Below are 15,436 nucleotides of genomic sequence, written 5' to 3' on the forward strand. Positions count from 1 at the left end.
CATGGCTTCAAATACCATCTACTGTCAACTCCTCCCTCTCAAACATATATTTCCAGCCCAACTCTCTCTCCAGAACTCCAGCCTCACAAATCCCAACATCTCCACATTGATTTCCACTGCCTTCCTCTCCTACTGTTCCCCTCCTTCCTTCTCCATTCCACCCACACTGGCCTCCTTGCTGTTCCTCAAAATAACAGGAGCACTCCCACCTCAGGGCCTTTGTTCTAGCTCTTCCCCCTGCCCGGGCACTCTCTCCACAGATATCTTCCCACAATCTCTACCCCTGGGTACTCCCCCAGCCCACTCATGTGCTCAAATTCTATTTCCCATTACATTTACTACCTTCCAACATACCACGTAATATAATCATTGCATTAATGATTACTAGAATGTAAACTCCATGAAGGCAGAGATCTTAGTTGTGTTGACTCATATGTCCCACACACAAGCAGTGCCTGGCATAGGAGGTCTCAATAAATATTTGTTAAAGGAATGAATGGGCTCTGATGCTACACATGTAAGTGGAAACCCCCAGATTCACACATGGGGCATGTAATTAGACTTGGGAAAACCATCACTCACCTTGTTCCATGAACATATCATGCACACACCCTTTTCTTGGTATAGGATCATCAAGGCAGCAGAGAAGCAGTCTTAAAAAGATGTTCCCTTAGTCCTCTGCTATTCCTTCTGCTTGTGGCACTAAGCAGTAGTTGGCATTTTTTGTACAGAATGCTAGTACTTGTCTAGTCATATTAATAACACTTACTTTTAAAAAATCTGAACACATACCCAAAACCTGGTTATAGACTATTGCAAGTTTAAGATGAAAAGAGGACAGTATGTGTTTTTCAGACATAGTTATTCCTTAAGAACATTCAAACTGGCAAAATATTCCCCCAGATATACATCAAGGACTATTCTAAAGATCTAGTTATTCTAAAGTAGAATTGTAATTGCACACCTAATCTGCACCCCCACTTTTCTCACTGTCAGAAGGAAGGACATCCATTTTACTCTCCAAGGCTACTTTCCTGTTTGTGTCTCCTCTAGGATCAGGGCCTTACCTCATCATCACTCTCTTCTTTATCCAACCTCTCTCCTTTACAGCTCCTTTCCTGCCACCTATACATATGTCAAAATCTTTTTTTTCCCCAATGCATTCTTCTACCCTCCCTCTTCAAGGGCCAGCAGGATATAGTGTCATATCACTGGAATTGTGAAAACTATTCTTTATAGTAGGTTGAAGGGTGAAGGCTCCAATGAAATTGCTTGGGCAGAGTGAAACAATAACCTCCTCACCTCTGAAAATAAACCTTATCTTTCTCTTCTATAGAATGTGACATTGATGACCACTTCCTGCTGCCTCTTCTTCTGGTCCCCATGACACCAGTTACCCTGGGCTCTTCTCTCACCTCAGACTATTCCTTCTCGGTCTCCTTTGTTGGTGTCTCTTTCTGTCCCTAAAATATTGGTGTTTCCTTAGCTCTCTTCCCATTCATGCTCTACCTAGAAAATTTCATCCCTTTTCACCATTTTAACTACCGTTATGTTTACTGACTCCACATTTCTAACTGCACTATTTTAACCTGAGCACAAGACCCATATAGCCAACATTTCACCCTTGCCAACATGCTAGTCCCTAAAACTCAGCATTTCCAAACTGGTATGGTTCCTTCTCCAGTATGCCCTATCTCAGGTAATGGCTGCACTCCACCACCACCCCCGCCACTGCCATCCCACCAGATCACTCAAGAAAGAAACCTTTGAGTCATTCTCTAATATTATCCTTAAAGCCTCTTCTATCAACCTCAACCACTTTCATGCCCATTGCTATTGTGTTAATTCAGGTCCTTATCTTTTGCCCACACCAGTGTTTCTCAAAGAAAGTATGAATGGCTTAGTAGACAGGAGAATTCTTCATCCAGATTACTCCACATAGCGCAGCCATCCTAACAGCCTGCTTTCATGAGCTACGGAGTCCCATTCTAGCATCAGGTTCCAACTACTGAGCATGGCTCCAGGCCCCCATCGCCCATCTGATCCTTTAGACAGTTCTCTCTATCCTGTCAAGAGTCAAATTTCCAGCTGCCAATCCCTGCTTCTGGATCCAGAACCCAGGAAGTCTAAGACTTCCGTTCTATGTATGATTGCATTTGAGGTCCATGGAGATGTCTCTTCTCTCTGAGCCAGGCAAGTCTTCCTTGTTTTTCTATTTTTATTTTTTTCTATCCTCATACTGTGGTTGGAAGAGAGCTGCTACAGGTCCTTTAACCCTTAACTTCCTTATCCGTAACTCTAAAATCCCAAAACTCTGAAAACTGAAAGTTTTTTTTTAAGTTTTTGCAAACTCATTTAATGGTGAAACATGTCCTGAACTGATGTGAGGCTACTGAATGTCATCCCCTTTGTATGAATATTCATACAATTTTTTAAAGACATATAATGTTTTGGAATGTGGGGTCACACTGCAGCCTCCCTGAAGGGATATAAAAAATGTGTAATAAACTTTTGAAACTCCCCCCTACAAACCTGAATTCTAAAACAAATTTGGCCCTTTCAGGTCCTTGAGGTTTCATATAAAAGATCATAAATCTGTAGAGCAAAGCATGATTTCACTTAACCAGAAGTTCTTCTGTCTTTTTAAAACTAACTTTTCAAAATAGAAACTTAAAATTTCTTTAAACATAAACATTTTCAATGAATATTTTAGAATCTTCTACATACTTGCTTTTAGGAAAGAAAGTATAGACTATCTTTCTGAAAGGGAATTCAGTTCTGCTAAACAGGGTTAGAGAAAATTACTTCTTGGGATCCCTTCCAGTTCTATGTTGCTCTGTTTAAACAAAGCTGTTGGGATTACATTTAGCACTGACTGCAGGATCACATTCCCTTTTCCAGAGGCCCAGCCAGTTCTGTGCAGTATGTGCTTAGGCCCTTATCACAACTTGGATGTACATGATCTCAAAAAGGAAACCACCACAAGCCCCACGAAGCGCTCCCTTAGTTTTGCTATTGCTATCTCAACTGTTGTTTCATAATCAAGATTAAGGGCTGATGTTGCTGCTGCTATTTAAGAAAGGAAATTAAATGGTTTTACTTTAAAAGTTGGTATCTATCTATATCCATCTGGAGATAAAATTTTAAACAGATGTCTGATAGGAAACCAAATGTGGAAAATGATGTGGTTATCTATTAAGGCAATGAGATATAGTAAATAAGATATGCAGACATGGAATATAAGCTTATAAAACTTTAAAGGGTGTTTTTACAAAAGAAAGAGGATCTATATTCTTTCTTATTTGAACCCCAAAGATTCTTCATGCCCTTGTATAGATCATTTTTAAAAGACTGGCATGCTACTTTGGAAAATAATCTGACAAGTTTCTCAAAAGGTTAAACACAGAATTACATATGACCCAGCAATTCCACGCCTAGGTGTTTACCCAAGAGAAATGAACATATGTCCACACAAAAACTTGTACACAAATGTTCATAGAAGCATTATTCATAATAGTTCCAAAGTGGAAACAATCCAAATGCCCATCAACTGATGAATGGATAAATAAAATGTGATATATCTATACAACGGAATATTTGGCAACAAAAAAGAATGAAGTATTGATACATGCTACAACATGATGAACCTTTAAAACGTTATGTTAAGTGGAAGAAGCCAGTCACAAAAGACCACATATTATATAATTTCATTTATATGGAATTTCCAGACTAGGCAACCCATAGAGACAAAATTAGATCAGTGGTTGCCTAGGGCTGGTGGGGGGGTGGGAGAATGGGACAAAATGGGGAGTGACAGCAAATGGGTACATGGTTTCTTTTTCAGCATGGTGAAAATATTCTAAAATTGGTTGTGGTGATGGTCATATAATGCTGTGAATATACTAAAAACCATCGAATTGTTCACTTTAAATGAGTGAATTGGATGGTATGTAAATTATATATCAATAAAGCCATTATTTTAAAACACTGGCAAACAAATAAGCCATACACTGGAGGTAAAAAGGCAACTGAAGCAGAAAATTAGAAATTTCTATTAATATCAACTCTGAAATAAAATTACTTCTGCTCCAATTACAGAAGACAGACTACAGTGACCACACTAAAGAGCCTGAGGGTCCTGCTGAGAAAGAATAAAAGCAGTAGTGATACACAGGCATCCAAATTAGAAAACAGGAGACAGTTTAGTTTAAAAAAAAAAAAAAATCTTTATGTGCATGAGATATTTATGTTCTCAAAAAATAACTGAATAAGATTTAAGTATGACAAAATATATAAATATGTGAAATAAAAACTATTCTGAAAAATTTGAAAATGATATTGCTCCTCTAAAGAGCTCGGGGCAAAGGGAAACACAACCGTTAAAGTCCACCAAAATAGTGACAATCATTTTTCTAATTGATGGGGTTTTTTCCCTCCTCCTTTACAATTTGCTATATAATTGGAAAATTTATAATTTAAAAATGATTAAGTAAAGAAAAGCTCCTTTTAAATGGAGTTATATGGAAATTGAAGTGAGGATACCAAAGATATAAATTAACATGTTAGACAATAAGCAAGCAATTCATGATTTTCAACATAGCTGTTCTTTGCCCTTCCTCCTAGAGCTCACTGTTGTAAAGTTCCCTCACTGTAAAATAGGATTAAAAGGTGGGGGGAAAAGGCTTACACGCAAATTTTAAAAATTATATTGTCTTGAAAAAAAGGAGTACCAGATGATTCACTCTAACAGAATCTGAAAATACTTTTCTCTATGATCACTTTTACTCCTAACTAGCAAAGGGCCATTACATATTTCAGCTCTTTTAAAATGGTTCATCATTTCTAGTACCCTTGATAAGTGCTGTAGGTTAAACAACTCAACAGTAATGTAAAAATACTTGACTATGTCATGTGGGGGGAAATCTCATTTTCATACTTATTTGAAGATAATTTCTTTCAATTAAAAGTATCAAGAGAGAGAGAAAAAAAGAAGTCATCTAAAGAATTGAAGAATAAAGGTATCCTCAAAGCTTTCATATTTGTTTGTGTTAAAAAGTCCATAAAATGTTATTTTCTAAAAGTGTTTTTTTTTTCCATTTCTATAGTCAGCTGATAGTCTCAAAAATGTTAAAGAGTGGTGGCCAAGAAGGGTATCAGAAAACCTCCCTCAAAAGTCTAACAGGGGTCCCTTCTCTGGAGGAGGGATAACTTAATTTCCCCAGGTTGGGAGTACCGAGGGTATAAATTGATGACTGGCAGGTAGAGAAGGTGCTGGGTGAGCTGTTTCCTGCTCTAAATTTAACTGCCAGGGTCCCCAGGCTTTATGATTAAATCAAACGCTAGGCCAGGGGATGCTCACCCCCCAAGGGAAAGGTCAGTGCAGAAAGCCATACTGAGCTTTCAATTTGTCAGCAAAGCCATCCAAAAAACAGTGATTATAAATTCACCGGTTTAGTAAACTAAAACAATTTTGTTTGTTTAGCTTCTCTTCACTAAAATAAAACACAAACAAAAAAAAAGAAAATATCTGTTTTTAATAAGCCTAATTGCCATCTAATAGCAGCTAAGTGGATCAACAATATTGAATAATGTTCTAGCACTAGCACCAGTAAAAGGTTAATAAAAAGTACTCTAATCCCTTTTTGAATTCCAGTTAAAATCAGGGACCCCTTAAAATCTGTTTTAATGTTAATTTCTTAAAATTAGAGTATAGAATTTCCAGTGAAATCTGAAGCATAAAAATAGCTATCTTTTTACTGATTTTTTTAAAACAAATTAACCGTGTTTCCGAACTCCTCCCCAGGAACTCAGCACGGCAGAACACGTATTGAGTCGTGAGGCAGTAGGTGCTATGCTACCTCTGTTCAGGTAAGAGGAAAGTGGCTCAGCAGTGATGCAGACCCAGACTGCCTGAGGCCAGGTCCTGACCCCTCCAGGTTCTGGCCATGTGACCTGACCCTTGCCAAACCTTCTATCTTTATCTGTACAACATGGATTACAGCAGTGCCTACTCCAAAAGGGTGGCCCTAAGGATTAAATAGGATAACCCATGTAACCCACAGGCCCTGCCTGGCACACATCGAGCAAAACAGGCTATGACTATAGCAGACTGAAGACAATCCCTAACCACCAAATCCCCACACTGACAGCAGACATGACACAAAACTTTCATGGGTTGCTTCCAGCAGGATGCAGCACAATGTCATGGAACACACCAGCCCTAAGCAATGTCATTATTTTGACCTTAAGTTGCTCTATCTGAGGGCTTGGTTTCCACCCTGGAAAATAAAAGTATTGCACTAGCTAAGTATTGCACAGTGGTTTTCTTTCTTTTAAAAACCTTTAAAAATTATTATTACAAAAGTAATATATGCTTAACATTTTCAAGAAACATAGATTAAAGGAAGATTTTAATCAAGTTAAATCTCCTCTTCTCACCTCCTGCCAACTCAGGGGTTTTCCAACTGTGTTGTGCCAAGTCCTAGACACCCTGGAATCAGAGAGTGTCTTCCCAGGAGAAGCCAAGAGGGCAGAGGTTCCCCCCATCACCACTACAACCAAAGCTGCACTGCTTTTATGTATCTTCTACACTGGATTTCACAGATTTCGAAATGAGGGTTCCACTATTAAATGAGGTTTGAAAACCACACCAGTTCTAAAATTGTATGATTCTGGTCTATTGACCTACATCCTCATATTTTCTATTATATTTATATTAAATTTTCATAAAATTTCCCAAGATTTCACCTTACCTCTAGCTCAAGATCCTGAGGTTCCATTTCAGAGAGTGACAGCACAGCAATTTTGGTAACTTTACAGACCTCATGGTCTCCTGGAAGTTTGCCCACCAATGCTTTCTGTCGAATTAGAATAAGCCACCACGGAAGATCTAAAAGACAAAGGTCTTGTTAATTTCTGGCAAGCTGAAGGTGAATAATCTAACAACAACAACGTGCAAAGATAGAAGCTTTTAAAGTAAAGCACGCAAAAAAAAGACACAAAAATGGTCCTTGAAAATAAGAAAAGAAGTTCAACCTCACTCAAAATTAGAAAATTTGTAAAAAAAAAAAAAAAAAAAAAAGTAAAGAAAAATGAAAATTGTCATTTCTCACTTGTCAGATTGGGAAAATTAAGGAGGATGACAACACATTCTATTGGCGAGGCTATGGGCAACAAAAACTCTCTCACAGAGTCTAAACTTGCATGTAATTGTGCCTAAGAGTATCCCCCTGAGTACCTCTTTGCTGCTCAGATGTGGCCCTCTCTCTCTCTGAGCCATCTCAACAGGTGAACTCGCTGCCCTCCCCTCTACATGGGACCCGACTCCCAGGGTTGTAAATCTCCCTGGCAATGCAGAATATGACTCCCGGGGATGAATGTGGACCCGGCATCGTGGGACTGAGAGTATCTTCTTGACCAAAAGGGGGATGCAAAATGAGATGAAATAGTTTCAGTGGCTGAGAGATTTCAAATGGAGTCGAGAGGTCACTCTGGTGGACATTCTTATGCACTATATAGACAGCACCTCTTAGGTTTTAATGTATTGGAATAGCTAGAAGTAAATACCTGAAACTACCAAACTCCAACCCAGTAGTCTGGACTCCTGAAGACAATTATATAATAATGTAGATTACAAGGGGTGACAGTGTGATTGTGAAGACCTTGTGGATCACATCCCCTTTATCTAGTGTATGGATGAGTAGAAAAATGGGGATAAAAACTAAAGGACAAATGGGGTGGGATGGGGGGATGATTTGGGTGTTCTTTTTTCACTTCTATTTTTTATTCTTGTTCTGGTTCTTGCTGATGTAAGGAAAATGTTCAGAGATAGATTGTGGTGATGAACGCATAACTATGTTATCATACTGTGGACAGTGGATTGTATACCATGGATGATCGCATGGTGTGTGAATGTATTTCAATAAAACTGAATTTAATAAAAAACAAAACAAAACAAAACAAAAAAAACCTCTCACAGTGCTGGCCAGAATACAAACTGGTACTGCTTTTCTGAAAGGAAATTTGGCAATATCTAACAATTCAAGATATGTGCTTTTGACCCAGTAGGCCCACTCTTTGGAATTTATCTTAATACAAAAATATACACACTCAAAAAACTGTATCTCCATTTGCACGCACACACACACACACACACACACACACACACACACACACACACAAAGCAGGACCCCTACCTCACACCATATACAAAAATCAAATCAAATGTATCAAAAACCTAAACATATGAGTGAGAACTATCAAACTCTAGAAGAAAACATGAGGTAGCATCTTCAAGACCTTGTGTTAGGCAATGGTTTCTTAAACTTTATACCCAACGAACAAGCAACAAAAGAAAAAAACAGATAAATGGGACCTTACTAAAATTACAAAAGGACTTTATCATGAAAGTAAAATAACAACCTACACAATGGAAGAAAATATTTGGAAACCACATATCTGATAAAGGCTTAATATACAGACTATATAAAGAAATCCTTCAACTCATCAACAAAAAGACAAACAACCCAATTAAAAAATGGTCAAGACTTGAATAAACATTTCTCCAAAGAAGATATACAAATGGCCAGAAACTACATGAAAAGATGCTCAACATCATTAGCCATCAGGGAAATGCAAATCAAAACCACAATGAGATTTCATTTCACACCCATAAGAATGGCTGCTATTTAAAAAAGACGGGGGGAAGGAGCAGAAAATTAGAAGTGTTGGAGAGGATGTGGAGAAATAAGAACACTCACTCATTGCTGGTGGCAATGTAAAATGGTGCAGCCGCTGTGGAAGACAATTTGACAGTTTCTCAGAAATTTAACTATAGAACTACCATATGACCCGGCAATCCCACTATTAGGTAAAACACCCAAAAGAAATGAAAGCAGGGGCTCGAACAGATACTTGCATATCAAAGTTCACTGCGACATTATTCACAATTGCCAAAAGATGGAAGCAACTCAAGTGTCTACCAAGGTAAATGGATAAATAAAATGTGCTATATAAATACAATGGAATATTATTCAGCCATAAAAAGAATGAAGTTCTGATACATGCGACAACATAGATGAACCTTGAAGACATCATACTGAGTGAAATAAGCCAGGCACAAAAGGATAAATACTGTACAATCTCACATTTGATATGAAATAACTAGAATAAGCAAACTCATGGAGTCAGAATCAAGAATACAGGTTACCAGGGGATGGGATGGGGACAGGCAATGACAAGTTAAGGCTTAAAATGCATAGGGTTCCTATATAGAATGATGGAAACGTTTTGGTAATGGATGGTGGTGACGGTAGCACAACAACATGAAGGTAATTAACAGCACTGAAATATACATTATACATCTGAATGTGGTTAAAAGGGGAAATGTTAGGTTATATATATGGTAACAGAACAAAAGTTAAAAACAAAAATCCATGGAACTATACTCATAAACAGTGAACCCTAAATTAAACCACGAACTACTGTTAATGGTACAATTACAAAAACTCATCAATTGTAACAAATGTTCCACATCAATGCAAGGTGTTAATAATAGGGTGATATATGGGAATTCTGTATTTTATGCATGATTGTTCTGAAAACCCACAACTCTTCTAATAAAGAAAACATATACATATGCACATTCAAGCCTATTCATTACAGTAGTTTGGTTATTGTAAAATATTTGAAATAACCTAAATGCTCAGGCATAGGAGAGTGACTGAATAACCTATGGTACATTTAAGCAACAGAGTACTATGCAGCTGTGGAAAAAATAAAAAAGAATGATGAAGAGTTCTATGAACAGGTAAGGAGCGATTCCTGGATATATTATTTATTTTTTGTATATATGTTATATTTCATAATAAGGAAATAACTGAAACTGTGGAATTGTAACCTATAATATTCTTTGAAATTTGCTAACTACTTTTTAAATTGCACTTTGAAAAGTTATCACTTCTATGTATATATGTTATATTTTACAATAAAAAATATGAGAAAAAAAAAGCAACGGCAGGTATAAAAAAAAGAGAGAGAGAGAGAGTACAAGGAGGAGACTGCATGGACTTTTAGGGCCTGGTTTCAGAGGTCACACACTGTCATCCTGCCACAATCAAGCAGAGGAGAATTAGGCTCCACTTATTGAAGGGAGAAGTGTCAAAAAAGAAAAAAATTGTGGATATATTTTTAAATGGTTTTTTTTTTTTTTTTTTTTTTTTTTTTGCTGGTAAAGGTAAGCCATCCAGCTCTATACCAGAGACCAACCAGGACCCCAACAAATGCTCCTGGGGAAAAGCTCCCCCAGCTGTTGGTCATAGCTTCTGAGCTGTCGGTGGGTCTACAGCTTCAACCTCCCTGCCAACCCAGTGTTCCTTATTCCTGGCATTTGAGGCCTACTGGATATATTATTAAGTGGAGAAACTGAAGTGCAAAAGAATATCTACAGTGCATTTCTCTAAGAAAGAAGAAAGGAGAATGTAGGGGGATGGTAACACAAACAAAAGGAACCTTTAGCAGCCAAATGAGAGAAAGAAGGAAAGAAAACATGTAAAGGCCCAATTGTTATCCTTCCAATCCAAATTTCTACTTCTCACAAAAGTTTTATTAAACAAAAAAATGACCCATGAAAGATAACTTACAAAAGCAATTTTTCAGTTGTATTAGGCTATACCCTTAGGGGGAAAAATAATCAGCATCAATTATAAAAATAACTGAAATAGTGTTTCAGGAATTTGTTACAGAAAAATAACATGATACATATTTACATATGAAAAAAAAATTCAATAGATAATAAAGTATTACAATTTCCCTTATTTTCCCCTAAAGTTTATCAACCCTCATTTTAGGTTGCTTTGAACATGTGCTTTGTTTAGGGTTGCTTTGAATGTATATTTTAAAGTATACTTTAAACATTTCACAAATGAAAAAGCTTGGAAATGTTTCAAAATTCTTTATGAAAAGGGGTAGAAATTTCCTTCAAAGCTTCAAGGCTTTTACAGGCCATTTCATTATTCATTATCATTAAACATGTACCGAGGACCTACCCAGTGCCAGGATGTACTTGAAGCACTGGTCAGGGTTACCAATCACCTAAAACATGGTAAGTGTTTGCAGAATGTCAATAAATTTTGTCAAATTAGAAAACAAAACCTCACAACAGGTCTCTTAACCTCGCAGGAATAATTTCTATTTTACACTGAACAATTTAGAGTATTTGCAGCTGACCAGACAAGCCAATAGTTGACTACCATATGTCTGCACATATTTCTCCAGGTTTATCTTGTTTGGTGTTCAGTGGGCTTCCTGGATATGCATATACATGTCTTTCGCCAAGTTGGGAAGCTTTTCTGTCATTATTTCTTTGAATATTCCCTCTGTTCCTTTCTTTCTTCTCCATCTGGGACCCCCAAAATGCTTAATGGTGTCCTAAAGGTATCTTAGGCTATTTTCACCTTTTATAATTCTTTTTTTTTTTCTGGTCGTCAGCCTGATTCATTTTAATTGTCTTGCATTCAAGTTCACTGATTCTTTCTTCTGCCACCTCCGATTTGTTGTTGTAATCTTCCTGAGACTTCAACTCCAGTAGTTCTATTTGGTTCCTTTTTAAAATTTCTCTCTTTGTTGAAATTCACATATTGTTCATTCATAGTTTTCTGTTATCCTTTAGCTCTTTTTCTGTACTTTCCTTCATCTCCTTGAGAATACTGAAGACCATTTTTTTTAAAAAAGTCTTTATCCAAAGAAGATGGCAGCATAGAGAGGAGTGGAAGTTAGTCAGTCCCCCTGGAACTAATAAACAATGAGGAACAGCTAGTAAATAATCTGGAATAACTGCTGGGGGACAACCATGACTGTCCACACATCGTACACCAACCTGGATTGGGAAGAATGCCTGAGATTGTAGAATAAAATCTGTAAGTAAAAACTGCAGACCCAAGCCGGGAGACCCCTCCCCCTGTGGCAGCCCGAACTGCAAAACCACGCTGTAATAGAGAGCAGCACTCTCTGAACAAGCAAATTTACCTCAGTCCAGTTCCAACTGGGGTTTTAATGAACAAACGTGAACTGCTCAATACAAGTTACAAATCCCCAACAAGCAGACAAAAGCTTTTAGTGACACTGACCTTAAAGAGCCAGAGGACTTCTCTTCCTGGGAGGGGGAGCCCAGAAGACCAGGTACTATTTCTGGCCAGTGGGTGAAGCTGGAGGGCCATGGACTGGCCCTGAAGGAGGGCTTTCTGTCCCTTTTTCTCTCTCTCAGCCTGGGCAGCTCAGTGGAGAAGGCCACAGCCATTTTCAGTTCACAGTTCTTTGACCCAGACAAGGGTGGAGATGGCAGACTCAGAGAGACAAAGAACCTATTTAAATGCTGATGATCACTCCCTAGGGGGTGTACCTTCCCTAAGAGGAAGGAGGTGGTTCCCAGCCCTACTACCAGCCTCCCATTCAGAACTAGACCCCAGAGTCTGGGAGAAGACAGCCAAAACAGAAACTAAGGACTAAGGGGGCCACACCTCCCTACACCAGTCAGGAGCTACAGGCTGACAGGTGCCACCTGCTGGGTAGGTTAGGAAAAGCACAGTGGCTTGAGGCCCCACAGGGTGTGTCAATCTTCTAAGACACACCCTCAGGGAGACCTGACACTGAATATTGCCCTCTTCTGAGATCTGAGCCCATTCTGGTCTGGGAATACCGGATTGGGGTAACCAAGGAAACCAGATGCCTAGACAACAGAAAACTACAACCTACACTAAGTAAAACGAAGTTATGGCCTAGTCAAAGGAACAAACTTCCACTTCAACTGAGATACAGGAATTGAAACAACTAATGCTAAATCAATTCAAAAAGTTTAGGGAAGCTATAGCAAAACAGATGAACTGTATAATGAAAACACTGGGTGTACATAAGGTAGAAATTGAAAGTTTGAAAAAACAACTGACAGAATCTATGGAAATGAAAGGCATAACGCAAGAGAGGAAAGACACAATGGAGACATACAACAACAGATCTCAAGAGGCAGAAGAAAACACTCAGGAACTGGAGAACAAGGCACCTGAAATCCTATGCACAAAAGAACAGATAGGGAAAAGAATAGAAAAATATGAGCAACATCCCAGGAAACTGAATGACAACATGAAACACATGAATGTACATGTCATGGGTGTCCCAGGAAGAGAAGAGAAGGGAGAAGGGGCGGAAGCAAAAAGGAAATAATCAATGAAAATTTCCCATCTCTATGAAAGACATAAAATTACAGATCCAACAAATGCAGCGTACCCCAAACAGAATAGATTTGAATAGGCCTAGGCCAAGACACTTAATAATCAGATTATCAAATGTCAAAGACAAAGAGAGAATACTGGAAGCAGCAAGAGAAAAGCAATCCATCACATACAAAGGAAACTCAGTAAGACTATTTGTGGATTTCTCAGTAGAAACCAGGGAGGCAAGAAGGAAGTGGCATGATATATTTAAGATACTGAAAGAGAAAAACCGCCAACCAAGAATCCTATATCCGGCAAAACTGTCCTTCAAATATAAGGGAGAGTTTAAAATATTCTCTGACAAACAGACAATGACAGAGTTTATGAACAAGATACTGCTCTACAGGAAATACTAAAGAAAGCACTACAGACAGATAAGAAAAGACAGGAGTGAGAGGTTTAGAACACAATTTTGGGTGATGGTAGCACAACAAGGTAAGTACACTGAACAAAGATGACTGTGAGTATGGTTAGAGGAAGGTTAGCAGCATGTGGGACACCAGAAGGAAAGAGGAAAGATAAAGACTGGGACTGTATAACTCAGTGAAACCTAGCGTGCTCAACAATTGTGATACAATATACAAATCTGTTTTTACATGAAGGAGAACAAATGAATATCAACCTTGCAAGGTGTTAAAAATAGGGTGGTATTGGGGGAAATATACAATCAATGCAAACTAGAGACTATAATTAACAGAAACATTGTATTATGCTTCCTTTAATATAACAAAGGCAATATATCAAAGCTAAATGCCTATAAGAGGGGGACATAAGGGAAGGGTATGGGACTCTTGGCATTGGTGATGTTATCTGACTCTTTATTCTACTTTAGTTTAATGCTCCTTCCTTTTGCTGCTTCCCAGCCATCACGTATGTTTGGTTGGTTTTTTTTTTCCTCTTTCTTTTTTCTTTTTCTTTTGTCTCCCTACTTTCTTTGACTCTTCCTCCTTCTTTGTGGAAGAAATGGAGATGTCCTTATATAGATAGTGGTGATGGTGGTGAATACATAAATACACAACTATACAGGGAACCATAGATTGTTTACTTAGGACGGAATGTATGATGTGTGAACAAAACTGTCTTTAAAAAAAAGGGTTTATGAAGAAACTTTGGGGACACTATATGGAGTGAAATAAGTCAGACACATAAGGACAAATATTGCAGGGTCTCACTGATATGAACTAATATAATATGTAAACTCATAGACATGAAATATAAGTTACCAGGATATAGAACAAGGCTAAAGAATGGGGAGCGGTTGCTTATTATGAGCAGAAAGTTCAACTAGGTTGAACATATGTGTTTGGAAATGGACAGAGGTGACAGTAGCACACTGTGAGGATAACTAACAGAGCTGGATGATGTGTGAATATAGTGGAAAGGGGAAGCTCAGAGTCACGTATGTCATCAGAAGGAAAGTTGGAGGTTAAAAGATGGGAATGTATAAAACAGTGAATTCCGTGGTGGGCAATGTCCATGATTAACTGTACAAATATTAGAAATCTCTTTCATTAACTAGAACAAGTGTATGACACTATAACTAGAAGTTAATAATAGAGGGGCATATAGGGAAAAAACATACCTATTGCAAACCATATACTATAGTTAGTAGTATTTTAACATTCTTTCACCAACAGTAACAAATGTACTATACCAATACTATGAGTCAATAATGGAGGGGGAGTGGTTAGGGGTTTGGGAGGATTTGAGTTTCTTTTTGTTGTCTTTATTTCTTTTCTGAATAATGAAAATGTTCTAAAAATTAAAAAAATAATTGTGGTGATGGATGCACAGCTATATGATGGTACCATGGGCAAATTATTGTACACATTGGATCTTTGGATAATTGTGTGGTATGTCAACAATCTCAATTATTAAAAAAAAAAAGGCTTTGTCCAGTATGTTCACAATCTGGTCTTCTTCATTAATGTTTTCTGGATTTTTATCCTCTTCCTTTGGATAGGCCATCGTTTCCTGTTTCTTTGTCTTGTAATATTTTGTTGTATACTGTACATTTTAATATTTTTAAATGTTAACTCTGGGATTTAGTCCCTGAGCTGTTTCTTGAGTTTGTATCTAGCTAGTGATATGACAGAGATTACCTTGAGTGCCAGGTGCTAACGAAAGCAAACAAGCCAACACACAAAACATTTTTCACAGTCTTTGCAAAT

General features: G+C 37.8%; 1 protein-coding gene across 2 annotated transcripts in view; it reads right to left on the reverse strand.

Annotated features, from left to right (window-relative positions):
- The window catches only part of INPP5F (inositol polyphosphate-5-phosphatase F), a 103,075-nt gene that overhangs the window by 44,169 nt on the left and 43,470 nt on the right, over positions 1 to 15,436 (reverse strand). For both annotated transcript variants that reach the window (XM_037805387.1, XM_037805388.1), the window contains exon 3: positions 6,753 to 6,889. In XM_037805387.1, coding sequence (XP_037661315.1) covers positions 6,753 to 6,889 — 137 coding nt within the window. The remainder of the gene's footprint in view (positions 1 to 6,752; positions 6,890 to 15,436) is intronic.

Source organism: Choloepus didactylus, chromosome 15, assembly GCF_015220235.1.
Source record: "Choloepus didactylus isolate mChoDid1 chromosome 15, mChoDid1.pri, whole genome shotgun sequence".
NCBI lineage: Eukaryota > Metazoa > Chordata > Mammalia > Pilosa > Megalonychidae > Choloepus > Choloepus didactylus.